General features: G+C 50.1%; 2 protein-coding genes across 6 annotated transcripts in view; one reads left to right on the top strand and one right to left on the bottom strand.

Moving 5' to 3' along the window:
* Tulp2 (TUB like protein 2) overlaps positions 1–21,786 on the bottom strand; it is a 37,372-nt gene that overhangs the window by 10,046 nt on the left and 5,540 nt on the right. The gene's annotated exons all lie outside the window — the stretch shown is intronic.
* On the top strand, positions 714–21,411 carry Nucb1 (nucleobindin 1). 4 transcript variants are annotated; one of them, XM_087595278.1, is made up of 13 exons: positions 714–838; positions 1,288–1,429; positions 9,784–9,891; positions 11,090–11,222; positions 13,183–13,289; positions 14,537–14,722; positions 14,944–15,034; positions 18,781–18,839; positions 19,066–19,158; positions 19,232–19,324; positions 19,569–19,739; positions 20,106–20,202; positions 20,378–21,411. In XM_087595278.1, exons 2-13 carry the CDS (start codon positions 1,298–1,300, stop codon positions 20,488–20,490), a joined length of 1,383 nt encoding a protein of 460 aa, XP_087451404.1. In that variant the 5' UTR covers positions 714–838; positions 1,288–1,297; the 3' UTR covers positions 20,491–21,411. The 4 variants fall into 4 exon arrangements, with proteins under 4 accessions (XP_087451404.1, XP_087451423.1, XP_087451412.1 ...); XM_087595297.1 differs by having other exon boundaries at positions 714–918; positions 13,186–13,289; XM_087595286.1 differs by having other exon boundaries at positions 714–918.

The raw sequence follows: 21,786 nt of genomic DNA, 5'->3' as shown, positions 1-21,786 counted from the left end.
TTAGTTATCTTTTCCACGGGGTCAAAAGATAACTAAATAGGGGCTGGAGAGATGGCTCAGTGGTTAAGAGCATCAGTTGCTCTTCCAGTGGTCTTAAGGTCAATTCCTAGAAACCACATAGTGGCCACAACTGCCTGTAATGGGATGTGATGCCCTCTTCTTGTGTGTCTGGAGACAGCTACTGTGTACTTATATACTTAAAATAAGTAAATAAATCTTAAAAAAAAAATAAAGATAGCAGCTCAGTATGAAATATCCTAAAGTTCTCCACTTTCATTTGTGCGTGGTATCTACTTTTAATCTGTGCACAAGGATCTCCGTGATCTCTGGGCCAACCTGGTCTACATAGAGTTCCATCTAGGGATACATAGTGAGATTCTGTTTAAGAAATAATGATCATATACTATGTAGTTTCCTATCGCTAAAGCTCTAACTTGCAGGAACTTGTGGAGCGAAGATAAATGAGAAAACTACAACTCCCAGGAGACACCACGGCAAGATGTCCGCAAAGTTGTCCCATTTCCCGCTCTCCAACCCTCCACCGTAGTCCCTGGGCATTCAAGGTTTTGAGTTTTATTTGAAAACGACGCAGGAAATGTTGTGTTGAAGAATGTGAGCTTCCCAGAAAGCAGGAAAGATTTTCAAAAATAAGGAAACCTTATCTGAAAGAGGCGGGGGGGGGGCGCTAACACGAGCGGAAGCTCAGAGCCAGCGTGGACCAATCAGTATTCTGGAGGCGGGCCCTCTGCGGTGGAAAAGTGGGCGTGACTTAGGAGGGAAATCACCAGAAACCTGGCGGAGGTCGCGGGCTGGGAAAACGCCCTCTGCGCTAGGAGAGGTGAGGGGCGTTCAGAAGTGGAGGGCAGAGGGGCTGGAGCGGGTGATACTTGTCCGGTGTCAGGCCTTCGCGGTCCCGTGGTAAGGGGAGGTCAGGGGCCTGGAATCTCGGTTCTGGGGAGGATTCCCTACTCTGAGGGAGCCGGAATGAAGGTCTGCGGATTGCGCTCCAGGAAAGGGAGGCTGGAGGCCTGGCATCCTGGGTTCCAAGTGACTAAACGCTTGGAGTCTTCATTTTTGCAAATAGGGTGGCGTGCGCACTCGTTTACCCAACCGGATACGGGGTTGGGACATCCTTAGCCAGGGACAATACTACATGCCGTAATTGCAGCACCTGAAAGGGAGAGTCAGGAGGGTCAGGAACTCAAGGCCAACCTGGGCTACTTAATACACATCTCGGAAAAACCATAGCAAAACAAAAAAAACCCAATTCTTCATCTCTCCTCACAGACCAGCTACGATGCCTACCTCTGTGCCCCGCGGGGCGCCTTTCCTTCTCCTACCACCTTTACTGATGCTGTCTGCTGTGCTGGCAGTGCCTGTGGACCGCGCAGCACCTCATCAGGAGGACAACCAGGCCACTGAGACCCCGGTGAGTAACTCTGCCCTGTTCTCTGGTGTTTCTTGCAGTAGTGCAGTGGCGTTTGCCATCCCCAGGGCTCTGGGGAAAACTCCAGGGATCCCGTTTAACACTCTGAGGCTTGTGGTTTACCTGCCGCCTTCCTTTGGTGAAGCAAACAAGCAGACCTGAGGGCACTGGCCTTTGAGATGTGGAAACCAAGACAGATTCCCAAATGAAAACCTGTGTCACACCCTCGTCTAAACCTCTCTGATTCTTAAGATCCTTCTTAACAAGGAATGAAGAAAACCAAAAGGAAAGGAAAACCACATTTCCCAGTAGCACCATCGGCAGTTGGATGCCTACTACCTAGCAGGGCATTCCTACTTAACAGCTCATGGGAGGTGTAGTTTAAATGGGAAAAGGACACGGGATCTGCTGACTTACTCATTCCAACAAATATTATTGAACTCTGTGAAACCTTTGCTCCTAGAGAGTTGGAACTTTCAAACTCCAGGTACCTGATTTATGGCCTGGTTCTTCCCAAAGCTCTCCTTAGCAATGCAAGCCGTGGTTGCCTCCTGAGACAGGTCGTTCCAAACTCCTGTGTAGCAGGCCCTCCTACAAGGTGTTAGTACTCTACTCTGTGAGATTTTTTTTTTTTTTCCCGGAGCTGGGGACCGAACCCAGGGCCTTGTGCTTGCTAGGCAAGCGCTCTACCACTGAGCTAAATCCCCAACCCCTCTGTGAGATCTTGAAGTCTGAAAACCACTGTATAGGAGAAAAATAATAGAGCAGAGAAGTTGTGAGTCTTTGCAGGTTCCAGGAGGGAGATGGAAGAGAAAGCCAGGGCTGTTGAGATATGGAAGGAGACAGCTATATATCCTGGGGGCTTCTGAGGAATTGAGTGTCTTGGGTGTTGGGAAAAGCATGCTTAGGACTTTGGCTGATACTCAGAGGAGGGAGGGAAGGAAGCATCATGCTTTTGAAATGAGAATTCTGAAAAAGTGGCAGTTTCAGCAATGAGGATCTGCCAGCAGCTACACCTAGGGAGGGGCTCTGGCCTGGAAGTACCTTATCTCATTAAGAAGACGCCTACCACCCTGTCCCTCAGCACGGCTTGAGGTGAATCAGCTTCCTGGAGCAGTGGATTCTTAGTTACGGCTACCACCCTGTCCCTCAGCACGGCTTGAGGTGAATCAGCTTCCTGGAGCAGTGGATTCTTAGTTACGGCTACCACCCTGTCCCTCAGCACGGCTTGAGGTGAATCAGCTTCCTGGAGCAGTGGATTCTTAGTTACGTGACTGAAGAGCTAGTTGGAAGGCTCTTGAGAGAGGGGACAAGAATGGTATTTACTATTTGGAGATGTTTAGAACAAATCCAGATTCTATACTTCCAACTGGGAGGAAGTAGCTCCCGTTTAGTGGACCTGGACAAAGCTCTGACATCTTCACCCTCCTCCCTTTCGAATGGCATTTTAAATTTTAAGGAGATGCAAAGCCGATGAAGAGGGAGGAGTTAATCCTCAGTGACCCTCAGGCCTGCCTTACTGTCTAACATCCCCCCCCAGGAGAGCTGAGACCCTAAAACTGTTGAGGAGGTTTTAGTGTTTGTGTTGAGTTGATCTGACTGCTCAGAGCTGAAGTAGGGGTTCCACTCACAGTGACTTTCAGGCCTTGCAGTAAGACCAAAGGGAACCAGTTAGATGGAATTAGACTGCTATCCTGTCATCTGAAGGTGGCCCAACTAAAAAGGACGGAAGATAAAATTAAGATAGCAGCTCAGTGGGCTGGAGAGATGGCTCAGTGGTTTAGAGCATTGACTGCTCTTCCAGAGGTCCTGAGTTCAAATCCCAGCAACCACATGGCCGTCTATAATGAGATCTGATGCCCTCTTCTGGTGTGTCTGAAGACAGCTACAGTTTATATATATATATACTAAATAAATAAATCTTTAAAAAAAAAAAAAAGATAGCAGCTCAGTATGAAATAGCCAAAGGTTAATGGGACTGCTCCCCAGCGGTTGTAATAGACACAACCATCTTTACCATGAAGATCCATAGATTTCATTCCAAAGCTCTTTGCCAAAACCACGGAGGTGCCAATGAGACGGCTCAGTTGGTTAAAGCTATTGGCTTGCCAAGCCTGGCTGTGTTCAATCCCTGGAACCCACGTGGGGAAAAGAGAAAACCACTACCACCTGACCTCCGTGCAGGCACTGACACATACATACACTCTGGGAGTCAGAAGCAGGAGGATCTCTGAGTTCAAAGCCAGCCTGGTCTACATAGGAAGTCCCAGGTCACCCAGCGATACATACTGAGCCCTCCTCTCAAGAAAAACAAAAGAAAGGCATGGTGTTATTGAGCCAGCTCTCAGTCTGATTTTGTAGATTTTGTAAAGCAAAGCAGAGGTTAGCAGAATTATCCAAAACCGTCTTGCTAATGGTTAGGAAAAGCGCACTACTTAGGGACTCCGACTGTCCTGCCTGGCATGTCAGTAGCCTATGCTTAATGCAGAGGCCTGTGAGACATGGCTCCTTCTCTGTCCTGTTCGCTAGTCTTCTCTGGCTTATTGCCAGACATTTTATGCCTTGGCTGTAATTTCCCACTGGGTGTTTAAGATTGTGTGGTTTTACTTATGACTGAGGAGGCCATCTGAGGCGCCTTCAGCCTTTCTTTACCATTTGCCATCTGCTGGGATGGGCCAGGGTCTGGCTGGATGGGGCTTTCCTTCATAGCATGTAGGCCATTTCCTTCTGTGTCTGCCTCTTTCCAGTCTCTCTGTTCAAGAAGATGGCCTGGCCATGCACTAGATCTGAAGAACCCTTTGAGATATGTCCTGTCACACTCTAGGACCTAGCTGACCTTCGAACAGAGACCAAAATATTGTCCTCTTAGCCCTGTTCTAGTTTTGTTTCTGTTGCTGGAACAAATACTCTGACCAAAAGCAACATATCAGAGGAGTTACTTCAGCTTAGAGTTCTAGATCTCACAGGAGAGGGGACAGGAATCTGAAGGCAAGTGTGGTGGTTTGTATATGCTTGACCCAGGGAGTGGCACTATTAGAAGGTGTGGCCCTGTTGGAGTAGGTGTCACCTTGTTAGAGTAGGTATGTCACTAGGGTGTGGGCTTTAAGACCCTCATCCTAGCTGCCTGGAAGTCAGTATTCTGCTAGTAGCCTCCAGATGAAGATGTAGAACTCTCAGCTCCTCATGTACCATGCCTGCCTGAATGCTGCCATGTTCCTGCCTTAATGATAATGGACTGAACCTCTGAACCTATAAGCCAGCCTGGATTAAATGCTGTCCTTATAAGAGTGGCCTTGGTTGTGGTGTCTGTTCACAGCAATGAAACCCTCACTAGGACAGCAAGCCTGCTTGCTATTCTACACAGTGTTACCTCCAACCCAGGGACTCCCTTTACAGTCAAGAGCGCAGCAGTAGAGGATGCTACTTGCTGGCTGGCAGCCAGGCTCATGCTCAACTAGCTTTCTCATGCAGTCCAGGATGCCTGCTCAAGTAATGATGCCTCCCATAGTGGGCTAGGCCCTTCTAAGTCAGTTAACAATCAAGACATGACCCTCAGGTCAGCCTGATGACCCTCAGGTCAGCCTGACCTACATGGTTCCTCAGTTGAGGTAATGCTAGGCTGTCAGTTTGACAGTTGAAGTTTAGCAGGGTGTCCCTGTATCCTCCTTGGCTCTGCTCCCAAGTTTGGTTATTAAACAACCAGAAAGTCAGTTGCATCAGACTGGACATAGTGCACATATGACTGGGTTTTGCCTTTTACAAAACAGATCTAGTTGAGAGATGCTATTAAAACTTAAATTGGGAGCCGGGCACACCTTTAATCCCAATACTTGGGAGGCAGAGGCAGATGGATCTCTGAGTTCAAGGCCAGCCTGGTCTACAGAACCAGTTCCAGGACACCCAGGGCTACACAAAGAGACCCTGTCTTGGAGGGAAAAAAGAAACTCCAAACTAACCAACAAGCAAACAAAACAAAGCTTAAATTGATCTGGAGAGAGATGCTCTGTGCTTAAGAGCCCTGAGTTTGATCACTAGAGCTCACAACCATCTGTAACTTCTTTTCCAGGCAGGTGACAGTACACGCCTTCAATCCTAGCACTCATTAGGCACAGGCAAGCAGATCTCTGAGCTATTTCAAGGCCAGGCTGCTCTACAGAGTGAATTCCAGGACAACTTAGGGCCACATAGAGAAACCCTGCCTCAAAAAATTAAGAATAAAGAATTAAAGGAGACCATCTGGCGAGGAGAGCAATTAGAAAGAGAAGCCCTGTCTGGGAAAACAAAACAGAGTTCCAGGTCCGTCTTAGTCAGGGTTTCTATTGCTCTGACAAAACATCATGGCCAAAAAAGCAAGTTGGAGAGGAAGGGGTTTATTTGGGTCACACTTCCACAGCACTATTACCACTGAAGGAAGCCAGGACAGGAACTCACAGGGCAGGAACTTGGAGGCAGGAGCCGATGTGGAGGCCATGCTGGTGTGCTTCTGACTGGCTTACTTCCTCTGAATCACTCAACCTCCTGTCTTATAGTACCCAGGACCACCACCTCAGGGATGACACCACCCACAAAGAGCTGGGCCCCCCTCCATTGATCACTAATTGAGGAAATGTCTTACAGGTGGATCTCACTGAGGCATTTCCTCACCTGAGGCGCCTTCCTCTGATGACCCTAGCTTAGGTTAGGTTGATACATGAACCCAGCCAGTACAATGTTCTCAACCCTGCGGAGGGCAGCCCCAGGCTTACTAGAGAAAATGAAGAAACTCCATTTGTAACCAGGAATGCCAAAGGCTGGGTCTTTGACCTTCCCTCGGATCCTCTGCCTTGGTTTTATGTGGTGCTGACTGACTGGGTGAGACAGTGGGCTCAGGGCTGGAGAGGTAGCTCAGTGTCAAGAGCGCTACTGCTCTTCCAGAAGAATAGTTTAGTTCCCACCACCCTGACTGGACTGCTGACAACTGCCTGAAAGTCCAGCTTCAGGGAATCCGATGGCGTCTTCTGGCCTCCATTGGCACCTGCGCACACATATGACATATACCAGGCACACACAAATAAACGTAATTTTTTTTTTCTGGAGCTGAGGACCGAACCCAGGGCCTTAGCAAGTGCTCTACCACTGAGCTAAATCCCCAACCCTGTTTGTTTTTTGAGACAGGCTTTCTCTGAGTATCCCTAGCTGTCCTGGAACTTATTCTATAGAGCAGGCTGGCGTCAAACACACACTCAGAGATCTGCCTCTGCCTCCTCAGTGCTGAGATTACAGTGTGAGTGTGCCGTCACCACCAGCAAAATAAATCTTTAAGAAAATAAAATAAAAAGGGCCCAATATGTGTCAGTACTGCTGCTGTGGGACCACATGGAAGACCTGGGCGGGACGTGTGCTCCCTGGTGTGGACTGAGTAGCCCTGTGCCCTGATGTGAGGGCAGCATGGGTGACGAGAGGGTCAGTTAGTCAAGGCCCTCAGAGCGAGTGTAAGTTGCTGAAAACAAGTTAATCCTGATTTGAAGCCTCAGCAGCCTTGTGTGGCATCTCCACTACATGTAGAATAAAGCAACTGCTGTGGACCCTGGGATCACATACCAGGGCACACATGGTACAAGGCAGAGCCAGTGCGGGCATTTTACATTCGTTTACATATCTGTGCGCATATATGGAGGTACACCTGTGTGTGTGAAGGTCAGAGGGCGACTTTCAGGAATCATGTCTTCCTCTTCCCCTCTTCCACCTTCCTCATCAGAGTTGACCCAGTCACCCTTTCTTGCTGAGCCATCCTGCTGCCCCACACACCTTGCATTCTGGTCAGAGACTTGGCCCCTCCCATGGCCATGAGCCCTAGTGCCACATAGTGAAGAACATTAAAAAGGAAGCTCATGCCTTGTCCCATCCTACCCCTCAGACAAAGAGGCCAGGGAGGAGTGGGAAAGAAGTTCTTCATTCCAGGGAGGCGGAGGACTAGAGCCAGGGGCTCATGGACCTGAGACTAAACACAAAGACGACGCCTGGGTATCAGATCATCCAAATGGGAACCTTAGCAATGGCGGGGGGGTTGGGGGGGTGTCCTGTGAGCTGCCAGAAGGACCTCACCTGAAAAGCGGATGTTGTCCCCCCTCAGACAAGCTTAAGAGTCCCTTTCATGTTGTCAGATATGTTTCTGAGTATCAGGGCTTTCTTTTGAGTGTTCTTAGTCTTGTTGATAAAGGTAACTTCTTTACCCCAGAGGGCTGAAGGGATGATGGCTGCCTTTGAAAAGACACCATTTGTTTCCCAGCACCAACACTGCAGCTCACAACCATCTACCACTCCAGTTCCAGGATCTGATGCCTTCTGACTGCTGTGGGTCCACATACATGTGGGCACAACACTTCTACATGTAAAGTAAATCTAAAAAAAAAACAGACTCAGGAGGAAGCCTAGCTTCAGGAGGAAGCTGTGTTAGCAGCTGCTAGGTGAAGGGAGAAAAAAGGAAGAGAACATTGACACCATTACTGTTATTTAATTCCTATCAGGTACTGTAGGAGGCCAGAGTGGGCATCTGGTCCCCTGGAACTAGAGTTACAGCTGGAACTGGGAACTGGACTCGGCCTCTGGAATAGCAGTGCATGCTCTGAACCAAAGAGCCTGCTCCAGCCCTATTTTATTTCGTTGAATTAAAAAAAGTGTGTGTGTATGTATGAGAGCGGGAGACAAAGACAGGGTCCCTCTGTCCTCTGCCTGTCCTGGAACCCACTTTGTGGACCACACTGATCTTTAACTCAGAGATCTGAGATCTGTCTGACTCCGGCTCCTGTGTGCAGAGATTAAAGGCATGTGTCAGCACACATGGCTGTGTTTTCAAATTTTGTATGTGTGTGGGAGTATGTGCATGTGAGTGCAGGCACTCAGGGGAGCCCAAAAAGGCATCGTGTCCCCTGGAGCTGGAGTTACAGGCAGTCATGTGGCTCCTTTGCTGTGGGTCCTTTGCCAGAGCAGTGTGTTTCTTCGTCATTGAGCCATCTCTCCACCCCAAAAGTTAATGTTCTGAAAACCCAGAAACATCGGCACACAACAGTGAGGGTCTATCAGCACCTGATACTCTGGGGAGTCTTTGCAGCCAAGCCCCCTTTCCATCCAGTCCAGTCTTGAGGATCGTCATTGTTTTACTTGGAATTTTGTGATTGTTTTAAAGGTGCCGTCTCACCCTTTAGCCCAGGCTGGGTTTGAACCTGAGGCAGTCCTCCTGCCTCAGCCCTCTAGTGCTAAGATCACAGGCATGTCCCACCAAACATGGTTTCTCCTCATGATCTTTTTCATCGTTGTGGAAGTGCATATGTTCAGGTTTATGCATGTTCATGTGTGCACAGGTGCACATGCGTAAAGGCCAGAGGTGGACCTCTGATATCCTTGCTCAGGAGCCATCTATGTTGTTTTTTTGTTTTTGTTTTTTTGTTTTTGTTTTTGTTTTTTTTTTTTTTGGTTCTTTTTTTTTCAGAGCTGGGGACCAAACCCAGGGCCTTGCGCTTCCTAGGCAAGTGCTCTACCACTGAGCTAAATCCCCAGCCCCCATCTATATTGTTTTAATGCAGGGTGTTTTCTTAGGACCACATAGTAGGTTCGTCAGGCTGTGGGTCCAGTGAGCCCTGAGAGATGCGCCCGTCTCTGCTCTGCCGCTGGCATTGCAAGCATGCACTGTCATATGTGGTTTTCCTTACAAGATTTATTTTTACTCTTTTCTAAAACTTTTATTTAAAAAGTTATTCATGGGGGTTGGGGATTTAGCTCAGTGGTAGAGCGCTTGCCTAGCAAACAAAAGGCCCTGGGTTCGGTCCCCAGCTCCAAAAAAAAGAAAAAGGGAAAAAAAAGTTATTCATGGGTATGTGTGGTGTGTGTGTGTGTGTGTGTGTGTGTGTGTGTGTGTGTGTGTGTGTGTGTGTGTGTTGCAGAAGCCAGGAGAGGGCATCAGATCCCCTGTAGCCAGCATTGCAGATGGTTGTGAACCACTGGATTTGGGTGCCAGGAACTGAACTGAGCAGTAAGGGCTCTTCTCTCCTGAGCCCTGTCTCCAGTTTGCCTGACTCCAACTCAGGCCCTCATACTTATGCAGGGAACATTCACCCCTCACCATCTTTTCGGCTCCCCCATAGAATTGTCATTTATTGAGTGCCATAGAACCTTCCAGGAGGTGGGCACTAGCAGAAGGTCAGGGGTTGGAGCCTGGACTAGCTGGCTCTGGTTGGCTCTTGAGTACTCAGCCAGTAAGTAACGCAGGCCTCCTGTGGTGTGGGGAAGGTATAGCAGCTGTAAGCTGGAGCTGAGCTGTGGCCCTGGCTGGGGCAAACTTAGAAGATAAGGCAGGTGTCATGTCCTCCCTTTCCCCTCAGGACACAGGCCTGTACTACCATCGGTACCTCCAGGAGGTCATCAACGTGCTAGAGACAGATGGGCACTTCCGGGAGAAGCTGCAAGCTGCCAACGCTGAGGACATTAAGGTGCGCTAAGCATGGGCTGTGAAGGGATATGCTCTAGGGGGGTCAGAGCTGGGAAGGAGTCTCGGGACTCCTGAAGATGTGTTTAAACATGGACATGAAGTCTCAGCTCTACCATCTATCAGCTATGGGACCTCAGTTTGCTGTGCCTCAGTTTCCCGTCTGTTAAGATGTAGCCCTGTTCCCTCCTTGAGTTCTTATCTGCCTCATCTGATTGGCTTATGATTTAGTTATTTTTTGCTGTGAGGAAATAGTCAACAAAAGCAACTTAAGGGAGGATCTGTCCCTGTTCACAGTTCCAGAGCACCATAGACAGAGTTTGCAGCAGGAGTGTGAGGCGGCTGCCTGTGTCATCTCCACAGTCAAGGAGATGGACTAGTGCTGGTGCTCAGCTATCCTCTCCTTTCCATTCAGTTCTGGAGCCCAGCTTCTGGGACAGTGCCGCCAACACATAGGGAGAGTCGCCATACCTTAATTAAACTCCCTCTCAGATATGCTTAGATGCTTGTCCTGTAGATGATTCTAGAGCTTGTCAAGCTTACATTCTTCACCATCCCAGGAAGTGGGCACTAGCAGAAGGTCAGGGGTCCATGATGGGAGTGTGTGCAGGGGTCAGCATCCCACATGACAGATCTGGGCTGCAGAAGAAGCTCTCCTGTGGCTGCAGGTGTCTGCTGGCAGCCCCTTGGGGCTGATGGGCAGGCAGTGTTGCAGGGACTTGTACCCAGCAGAGGTGCTGGTGAGCCCTGGAGTGCTGCGAGCAGGAGAGGCCATGGTCAGCTCTGATAGTGGAACAGATAGGAACAGGCATGACCCAGAGAAAGCATCCAGCTCAGCACCCTGGGTGGGGGGTGAAGGTGACATCTGGAAATGCATCCTAAGGTGGATGTCCTGTCTCTGTTGAGTATTGAAAGACAGAATTGATTGGAAAGGGTATCAGGAGAGTTAGTGGCCCCCATGATGAGAACAGACTTCTGAGTGTGAGCGCTCCCAGGCAGTACTGCTGGGTGAGTGGGGCCTCTCAGCAAAGCTCAGCCCCCATCCTCCTCATTCGGGCTCCCAGGTGCTGGGGCAGGCTGCAGGCAGGAAAGACATGAGCATAATGGTGCTCGGTGGTTTGGGGTACAGGGTGTGGGGTAGGGTTGCCCAGCACACCCTTCTGTCACCAGCCTGATGGGGGTGCCCTCCTCTGTCCTTGAAGAGTGGAAAGCTGAGTCAAGAGCTGGACTTCGTCAGCCACAACGTCCGCACCAAGCTGGATGAGCTCAAGCGACAGGAGGTATCAAGGCTTCGGATGCTGCTCAAGGCCAAGATGGATGCAAAGCAGGAGCCTAGTGAGCATGGGTGAATGGACAGTACCTGAGGGGCTTTGCACTGGGTGGATGGATGGTACCCGGGAGGCTTTGCACTGGGTGGATGGAAAATACCCAGGGGACTTTGCACTGGGCAGCTGGTGCTGTGGGCTCTCAGGAAAGCAGGTGCAAGTTACTCAGGATGTTTTTCTTTCTGGCACATTTTCACATTGACATCTTTCTCTCTGCTTCTCTCACTTTTTTGTTTATTGGGGAGGGGTGGGGGTGGAGAGTCTGCCTTTCTGAAACAGGGTCTAATATGCTAGGCTAGCCTCAGACTTACCACGTAGCCATGATGACTTTAGACTCCTGGTCCTTCTGCATCTACCTCCCGAGTGCTAGTGTAGGCCACCGCATGTTTCTGCCTTTTCCTTTAGTATCTTTCTTGAGGGATAAGGGTCTGTGAGATGGGTAGAGGCCCTTGCCCCCAAGTCTGATGACCTGAGCTCATATCCACATATGCTGGGGAGGAGACAACCTGCGCCACAGAGTTGACCTCTGACCTCCACATCAGTCTGTGTATCTGCATGCCCATGTGCACGCAAGCATGCACATGCACAGACACACACATATAATATAAACCAAGTAACAACAGTGTGCTGCTGAATTACACCACCAGCCTCTCATGAGTGGACCTACACAGGCGCTCCACCGCAGCCCTTTTAAACTTACTCTGGACCCAGAGCAGCCCAGAACATACAATCCACCTGTCTCAGCCTCCCAAGTAGCTGGATGACAAGCCTGTACCATGCCCACCTACATCCTACTACATGGGGCATGTTTTCTCTGCTGCATCTCTTTTTTTTTTTTTCTTTTGTTTTTTTTTTGGAGCTGGGGACCGAACCCAGGGCCTTGCGCTTGCCACACAAGCGCTCTACCACTGAGCCAAATCCCCAACCCATGGGGCATGTTTTCATGCCTGGTATTGGAGAAGACCTGTTTAAGCAGATACCGTAGTATAACAAAGCTATAATGGAAACTGCAGTCGCTAAGGAACCAGTAGCGTGAATGTCTGCCAGCTGTGGCTTGGAGAAATAAAATGTGCTCTATCTGCACCATGAAACATTAGTCAGCCCTAAAAACGGTCTGAGAAACTGGCGTGCAGAACAGTGGAAATAAACCTCAGAAATAGGATGCTGCCAGAAGCTGGGCAACAAGCCGTAAGGCACATGAAATGTCCCCAGTAGGCAAGTACACAGACAGGGGATGCGGGTAAGTGCCTGCCCGCAGCTGGGAAACCAAAGGGAATGATTCTTTGGCGGATGGCAACAGTACTGTAAAAGTCATGGTGGTGGAGTTTGTGTGTCCCTGTGAATGTTCTAAAAACCCATCAAATGAGTGGCTTAGTGCTTGGCAAGATGGCTCAGCCAGTGAGGCACTGCTGCCCAGGCTTGGTAGCAGCTTGATTAGAGAGATGAACACACTCACCACCATTGCTACAACAAACCAATCAGGGCTGGTCATGGAGCCCGTGTTATTGGGCTGTAGTGATGAGGCAGGGACTTCTATTAACTGTTCTATTAAGAACAGGGCCTGGGGGGCTGGAGAGATGGCTCAGCGGTTAAGAGCACCCGACTGCTCTTCCAGAGGTCCTGAGTTCAATTCCCAGCAACCACATGGTGGCTCACAACCATCTGTAAAGAGATCCCATGCCCTCTTCTGGTGTGTCTGAAGACAGCTACAGTGTACTCGTATATAATAAATGAATAAATCTTTAAAAAAAAAAAAAAAAGAACAGGGCCTGGCATTGCTGTCATCGTGGTTACTGTTATTTTTAGCACCAGAGACAGTGGAGGGCTCATGTCCTCAGGCATTGTCCAGGCCCATGTGCCATCCTTTGCCTGTGTGGCCTCTGTGGCTTTCCTCTCTGCACTCCCGCTCTCAGTCAGGGGCTCTGACAGAAAGGCTGTGATGGGTGATGCTGGTTTGCCTTTCCCATAAGCAGACTTGCAGGTGGACCACATGAACCTTCTGAAGCAGTTTGAACACCTGGACCCTCAGAACCAGCACACGTTTGAGGCTCGGGACCTAGAGCTGCTGATCCAGACGGTGGGTGAGAGTGAGGCTGAGGCTGAGATGCTCAGCAGGGCAGGAAGAGGGCAAGAACTGGGTCCTGGTGGAGGGCAGTGGTGCTGGGCTGGGCTAGCCCATCGTGCCCTGCTTTTCTACAGGACAACAGGGTGGCTAGGGCTATGTGATGGAACCTGTTCTCTGCGTTGTAGGGTGCTTAGAGCAGTCCTGGGCTTTACCCACTAATGCCTAAGATTTCCTCCTGATATAACAAGAAAAACTAGTCTGGCATTGACAACTGTCCCTCAGCGAATAGCCACCTGGGTAGTGCAGCTGTCCCCATAGCAACTGTGTTAGTCCCTTGTTGCTGCAATGATAATTACAAACTGAGTAGCTTGCAAAAGTATGAATTCATTGTCTTACAAGAGTTGTTCTGAGGTCCTATGAGCACTGACTGCTCTTCCAGAGGTCCTGAGTTCAATTCCCAGCAACCACATGGTGGCTCACAACCATCTGTAATGGGATCCGATGCCCTGTTTTAGTGTGCCTGAAGAGGGCAGCAGTGTACTAATATATATAAAATAAATAAGGGCTGGAGAGATGGTTCAGTGGTTAAGAGCACTGACTGCTCTTCCAGAGGTCCTGAGTTCAATTCCCAGGAACCACATGGTGGCTCACAACCATCTGTAAAGAGATCCGATGCCTTCTTCTGGTGTGTCTGAAGATGGCAACAGTATGCTCATTTATAATAAATAAATCTTTAAAAGAAAAAAAAAAGAGTTGTTCTGAGCCAGCATCTTGATATGTAGTCTAGGCTGGCCTGCCATACTCAGAGCCCAAGAGATGACTCAGTGGTTAGGCTCTTCCAGAGGACCCAGGTTTAGTTCCCAGCAAGCACAGGGCAGTTCTCATTTGTCTCTAACTGATGTGACACCTCCACACAAACATACACGCAGGCAAAACACAAACGCATAGGAAGTAAAAATCTCAAAAATTATTTTAAAAAACGATTTTGCCATTCTCCTGCCTCAGCCTCCCAAGTGCTGGGACTGTCCTTGGCTACCTAAGCTGTGCCGCTTTCCACATTAAGCCTCCCTCATGTGCCACCCCTGCTCATTCTCGAAATGCTGAGCTCGTGGAGAACTTTGAGATTCCCACCCAAGCTGCTACAGCACAAACATCATCAGTTTGGGAAAGCACCCCAGGGTCGGCTGTGGACCTAGAAAGTGAGATCATGCCAGGTGTCTTATCCACAGGAGGAATATGACCCTCTTGCCTCTCCGTAGGCCACCCGAGACCTCGCCCAGTATGACGCTGCACACCATGAAGAGTTCAAACGCTACGAGATGCTCAAGGAACATGAGCGAAGACGTTACCTGGAGTCTCTGGGAGAGGAGCAGCGGAAGGAGGCTGAGAGGAAGCTACAAGAGCAGCAGCGCAGACACCGGGAACACCCCAAAGTCAATGTTCCTGTAAGGACCCCCGTGTATGTTTTACAGAAAAAATGAATGCAGATACAGAACTAGAACTCCCAAGAGTCCTTGAGACAAAATGTCCACCTACCTATATTCTGGGAATTATAGTTCTGGCTTGAGGAGACTAAGGTTTATTGGATGGACACATAGGGCTATTTAACCTGATATTGTGGCGCTCAGACTCATTGTTCACAAGCTCCTGCTGCTCTCTTCTACAGGGCAGCCAAGCCCAGTTGAAGGAGGTGTGGGAGGAGCTAGATGGATTGGACCCCAACAGGTTCAACCCCAAGACCTTCTTCATACTGCATGGTAAGGTGGGGAGGGTGTCCAGATCCAGGCTGATGTGAAGGCTCTGATGGTTCTGGGCCTGAATGACATGGGAAGTCTCCCTCCCAGTGGGGCTTTGTGAACCCAACCAGGCCTCCTCATATCTTGACTGGCCAAATACCCTGCCCTCCATGTTACAGGCCTGGGACTTCCATGGCCAAATCTTTTTCTTCAATATTTTTTCCTCTGTATTCTAAGGAATGGCCATGTCCTCTAACTGAGCAGCCCAGGCTTGAGGAGTACATAAAGAACTACAACTCCCAAGAGCCATGGAGACAAAAAGTCTTGGTACCTATGTGAAACTGCCGTGGGAGGTAGGGGCCTGGAAAGATGGCTACTCTTCCAGAGGACCCTAGCACTCATTTGGTGCTCACAACTATCTAATTCCAGTTCAAGGGGTTCCAGTGCCCTCTTGGCCTCTGAGGGCACTAAGCACACATACGACACACATAATACATGCACACACGTGCACCCGCACACGTTTACCTGCACACATGCGGACACACACACACACACACACACACACACACACACACACACTTTTTTTTTTTAAATAAAATTGCCTCAGGGCTTTGGGATTGAAGTTTTTAGGCTTGAGAGGATGAAGTTTGTTGGCTGCTATCGTAGCCAGAAGCCTGGGCCACTCAGGAGCCCTGCCTGGCAACCTGAGGTTGCTATGTGGAACATGCATGACTGAAGGAGGGAGAGAACCAACTCCCTTGTTGACCTGTGACCTCTATGCTTGAATCGTGTCCCAGATATACCCACACCCAGGCACATATATGCACTCAAGTTAAACAAAATGTAATGTTCTGGTTTGTTTGGGGGTTTTGTTTTTGTTGTTGTTGGTTTGTTTTTTTGATGCAGGGTTTCTCTGTGTAGCCCTGGCTGTCCTAGAACTCACTCCATAGATCAAGCTGGCCTTGAACTTGCAGAGATCTGTCTGTCTCTGGCTCCCCAGGGCTGGAATTAAAGTTGTGTGCCACTACACCCAAACCAAGTAAGATAGTGTCTCCCTGTTCTCCCAGTGACAGGGAAGCCGAAGGCAGAGGCAGGCAGATCCCTCAAAACTCACAGGCCAGCTACTGGCCCACTTGCTGCAGTTCCGGGCCAGTGAGAGACCCTCTCTGAAAGAAAACAAGGGCAGGGCCGTGTGAGGCTGTCTTCTGACCACAGTGCTGTGCGGTGCATGCTTGCATCTGCCCCCACACAAGTGCACATGTAGCACCCACACCCAGCAGTTCACAGGCACCTGTAACGCACCAGCTCCAAGGGATCCCATGCCTCTGCCCTGAAGGCACCTGGACTTCTATGCACGTACCTCTGTGCAGACACATACACATAGTTTAATTTTTTTAATTAAAAAAAAAATGTATTGGGGCTGGAGAGATGGCTCAGTGGTTAAGAGCACTGACTGCTCTTCCAGAGGTCCTGAGTTCAAATCCCAGCAATCACATGGTGGCTCACAGCCATCTGTAATAAAGTCTTTAAAAAAAAAAGTTTGAAAAAAATGTATTGAGGAAGACAAAGGTATGCTATGCCAAGAGTGGAAGTGAGCCAAGATCTGGGGTATCTAACCTCAGATGCCCACAGTACTAATTTTAAAGTGTGAATTTCTGAAGAAGTTAGAGGATTTGGCTTGGTCTCTTGCTGGAAATGGAACCCAGGGCTTCTTTATAATGCATAGCACTGACCTTTTACTCCAGACCCCCTTAACTCTGCTGTACAGCCAATTCCTGAGTGCCTTTTAATCTTGCAAAGCTGAAACTTTGTTTTTTTTTGTTTTTGTTTTTGTTTTTGTTTTTTTCGGAGCTGGGGACTGAACCCAGGGCCTTGCGCTTGCTAGGCAAGCGCTCTACCACTGAGCTAAATCCCCAACCCCAAAGCTGGAACTTTGAGCCATGTACAGTGAGCACCTGAGCAACCCAGGTCCTGGCTTAAGAGTTCACTCTCGGGTTGGGGATTTAGCTCAGTGGTAGAGCGCTTGCCTAGGAAGCGCAAGGCCCTGGGTTCGGTCCCCAGCTCCGAAAAAAAGAACAAAAAAAAAAAAAAAAAAAAAAAAAGAGTTCACTCTCGGGGTTGGGGATTTAGCTCAGCGGTAGAGCACTTCCTAGCAAGCGCAAGGCCCTGGGTTCGGTCCCCAGCTCCGGGGGAAAAAAAAAAAAAAGAGTTCACCCTCATCCACGTGGGCAGTCGGAGGCCACTCTGAGCTGCAAGAGACCCATCTTCAAAAAACATAGGCATTGTGGCACATACCTTTAATCCCAGCCTGGTCTACAGAGTGAGTTCCAAGAAAACCAGGGATACACAGAAAAACCCTGTCTCAAAAAGTTTAAAAAAAAAAGGCTGGAGAGATGGCTCAGCGGTTAAGAGCACTGACTGCTCCAGAGGTCCTGAGTTCAATTCCCAGCAACCACATGGTGGATAACAGCCATCTGTAATGAGATCTGATGCCTTCTTCTGGTGTGTCTGATGATGGTAACAGTGTACTCACATACCTACATACAATAATAAATAAGTCTTTAAAAAAAAAAGTTAAAATAATAGTAAACTAGACTTCTGTGCTCCCAAACAGCTCCTAGCTCAGCCCTCCTCTCAACCCCTCGCTTGCACATCGGCACCCGCCATTGTGCCTCCTGTCTGTGGTTTGGGCTCCAGGTGCTCTGGGTAAATGCAGTCTGTGCCACTGAGGTTGGTGTCATTGCAACTTCAGTCACCCCATGTGACCAGTGGCTGCTCAGTTGGACCGTAACATCCCAGAAAGGACAGTGAGAGTAAAGAGTGGTGACACAGCTGTGCGGTGGAGCTGTGGCCCGCAGAAGGCCCCCGGTGCACACTTCAGTGCCGGTGGGAAAACAAAAACAGATTCCAGAGTGATGGGCGGAGCCTTGCTGCCACACCAGCAAGAATTTTCTAGGTGAGTGAAAAGTAGGCACATGGAGAATGCGCCACAGGCTTCCCGGGCTGCGGCGCACAGAGACCATTAAGAGCAGACAGTCCTCACCTTGAAGGGTTGACAGGACCTCTCTGGACTGTTCCAGTCAGGCAAAGGCCAGACCCAGGGGCCTTGTGAATGGCAAGAAATGCCGGTGGCTGGTTTGTCAGCAGGAGACTGAAGTGGGTCTAATTCTGCCCTCACTTTGAGGGCAAGGCCTATATCCCATGATGCATGGCCTCCCTAGCTACTGGAACTGATTTGGACCTGGTTCTCTGAGGTGTGAGGTCACAAGGCCCCTGGAGTTTATTCTTAGGTCCCTGTTTGCTACAGAATGGTTTTGGGTTGTTTGATTTTTTGGGTTGTTTATGGTTTTGGTTTTGAGACAGAGACTGAAATTCACCTGTAGACCAGGCTAGCCTCAGACTCAAAATTTCTGCCTGGCTGTAACTCGGATGCTGGGATTAAAGGTGTGCACCACCATACCCAGCCAGAATGGGTACTTAGAACAACAGGTCCTGCTGACCTACGGGCCATGGCCACTATCCTGTTTGTCCTCTGCTAAGAGACTTCACACCTGGGGCTGGGGATTTAGCTCAGTGGTAGAGCGCTTACCTAGGAAGCGCAAGGCCCTGGGTTCAGTCCCCAGCTCCGAAAAAAAGAACCAAAAAAAAAAAAAAAAAAGAGAGAGAGAGAGAGAGACTTCACACCTACCCACATTCCCTCCCCTAGCTTTTCCCTTTGGACCAGACTCATTCAGCCCTCTGTTTCTAACATACCTCGTCTCCCCCAGACATCAACAGCGATGGTGTCCTAGATGAGCAAGAACTGGAAGCTCTGTTTACCAAGGAGGTAAGAGGAATGGAAGCTTTTGAGGACCGCACACTTCAGCCTCGTACACCCTCACCTGTCCCCTGGTTTCCTGTCAGTGAGGGCGGGGGCTACAGCTCTCAGCAGCCTCTAGCGACAGAGAGGCTGTAAACAGTGAAGCAAGCCCCACGGGTCCTCGGAGAGGTGGGTGTCCCCACGGCGTGTTCCCACCCTCTCAGCGCTTCTCACTTCTCCCTTCACCCTGCAGCTGGAGAAGGTGTACGACCCGAAGAACGAGGAGGACGACATGAGGGAGATGGAGGAGGAGCGGCTGCGCATGCGGGAGCATGTGATGAAGAACGTGAGAGAAGCCATGCTGCGAGGGCGGGGGCGGCAGGCTCAGCACAGTCGCTAACCTTGGTCTGGCTCCCCAGGTGGACACCAACCAGGACCGACTTGTGACCCTGGAGGAATTCCTGGCATCCACACAGAGGAAGGAGTTTGGGGAAACTGCGGAGGGATGGAAGGTGAGGCCGTGGGAAAGGCTCAGACCTCAGTGTCCTCCAGGTCCAGCCTTCAGCACCTCCGTCTGTTTGCTGTCCCTCTGTTTCCCCCATTCCCTAGCTAGACTCCTGTCCTTCCTTCTGTAGTCTTTAGACTCTACTTCCAGTCAGGTAGCACGCACATGCATCCCAGCCCCTCACCCTCTCCCACCTCAGTGAGGCTGCAGTCGCCCTAAATGACTGCCTGACCCTGTCCTGTGCCCCGCAGACAGTGGAAATGTATCCAGCCTACACAGAGGAAGAGCTGAAGCGTTTTGAAGAGGAGCTTGCTGCCCGGGAGGCTGAGCTAAATGCCAGAGCCCAGCGCCTCAGCCAGGAGACAGAGGCCCTGGGGCGCTCCCAGGACCGCCTAGAGGCTCAGAAGAGAGAGCTGCAGCAGGTGACCCTAGGACCTTTTTCTTTATCCAAATGGGTGTCTTCAGGGTGCGATGGCCTGTAGCCTCCATGTTAATTTTAGACACATAAATGCAGGAAGTAGCTGCCTTCATTAAAGCAGCAGAGGAGAGTCCATGCCTGACTGCTATGGCAGCCATTTTACCTGAGGGCAGTGAGAGATGTGAGGCCCTGGAGGAGAATGTAAGGGTTCAGTGTGGGTGTACCCGAGCCTCAACAGGAGAGAATGCAATCTTATCCAGTGTGAATCCCAGCTCAGTGACAGAGGAGCCAAGGTCATGAGGAAGAAAGAGCACTGTGGCCACTTAGCAGTGGGCCGCTCTTTCAGGGCCGTAACTTGCTGTCTCCACAGGCCGTTCTGCAGATGGAGCAAAGGAAGCAGCAACAGCAAGAGCAGAGCGCTCCGCCTTCCCAACCTGATGGGCAGCTGCAGTTCCGTGCAGACACAGGTACTTGCTCTGCACCTGGGAACCTGGGTCTAAAGGAGGAAGACCAGGGCCCTGGCCCCTAAATCAGAAGCAGGAGTGATGGTGACTGGTTCTGAGTCTGAGGGAGGAGGCCTGGGAACCCTGTTTCCCATGTTTAGGAAATTTTCCTAACATCACTCTCCTGTTTCCTACACAGGGGATGCTCCTGTCCCAGCTCCAGCAGGTGACCAGAAAGACGTGCCTGCTTCTGAAAAGAAGGTTCCAGAGCAGCCCCCTGTGCTGCCACAGCTGGATTCTCAGCATTTATAAGCCCTCAGAGATCCCGGCCCTCAAGTTCCCACAGACAGTGATGGAAGCTGGATGAAGTGTCCTTGCAGCCTTTCTGGAGACCAAAGCCTTCATGGCCTCCAGGGGAGAACAGGGCCACCCTGTTCCTCAGATGCGCTTCTGCCCATGTCTACCAGTCTGTTCTCACAGCCTCTGGGTCCCAGTCCTGCCTTCCTCCCTCCCTTCCTTGGCAGGGACTCAACTGCAGGAGCCCCTCACCCCACCTGAGTGCACACCCCAGGCCTGCCTGCCTTCCTGCTTTGCTCTTACCTGTCCCAGGCTCAACCTTTCTGCTTCCTGTACCTGTCAGTGGGTCACAGGAGCTTGACTTGGTCTCTCCAACTCTTTGCCTTGTGAGAGGCCAATGATCTCAATTCCTTTTGGTGGCTAGAGGCCGCCACAATGTGGGGTGTCCTATCAGCTCTGCCTGGGACTCCTGAACTCCACCACCACCCCACCAGCCTTACCCTAACCACCTGGGCCCAATACCTACCTGAGGGTCCCAGAAGGGGCCCAGATATGGCTACACCCCTTACTGAGGTCCAGCCTCACTCAGCCCCCTATGGGGGCTCCTGAAAATTGGTTCACCCACTTCCCTGGCTTCAGGCCACACTGCTGTGTCCTGCTCTGTGTCCCAGTCTCATCCAACTATAGCCTGGCACAAATAAACATTAGCATATCTGTGTGAATGTACTGCCCTCTTGCAAGTCCCCCTGCATGCCACCTGCTCGACTCCCTGGTGTCCTGTGGCACATACTTCCACTGCCAGGAGGCTTGCCGGGGGCTTTCTGTGTGCTCTTGCCAGAATGGCCTCCTTGCTTCATTTTTGCCATGGAAACAGAAAACCCAAACCTGAGCTTGAAAAAAAATTAATATCTTAAATAATTAAAATATATATATGTATTCTGGGGCTGTGGATCAGTTGGAATGATGCTTGCCTAGCATGAACGAGGCCCTGTATCCCACAGGCCATGTAACTGGGGTATAGAGGTAAATGCCTATAATCCTAGTACTGGGAGGTAGAGGCAGGAAGATCAGGAGTTCATTGTCATCCTAGGCTGTGTAACAAGTTGAAAACTAGACTATACGAAGCCCTGTGCCCAAAGACAAAAAACTGAAACCCAAGAGCTGGGCAGGGAGGCAGAAAGGTAGGCGGGTCCCTTAGTTCAAGCCAGCCAAGACTACACAGTGAGATCCTGTCTTAAACAAAACAAGGGGCCACAGAAACGACTCAGTTCAGAAAGTGCTTGTGCAAGCATGAGCAGCTCAGTTTGGATT

The sequence above is a fragment of the Rattus norvegicus genome, chromosome 1 (assembly GCF_021556685.1).
Source record: "Rattus norvegicus strain SHRSP/BbbUtx chromosome 1, alternate assembly SHRSP_T2T, whole genome shotgun sequence".
NCBI lineage: Eukaryota > Metazoa > Chordata > Mammalia > Rodentia > Muridae > Rattus > Rattus norvegicus.
Note: the sequence above shows the minus strand (reverse complement) of the source record. Positions and strands in the feature narration are given on the sequence as shown.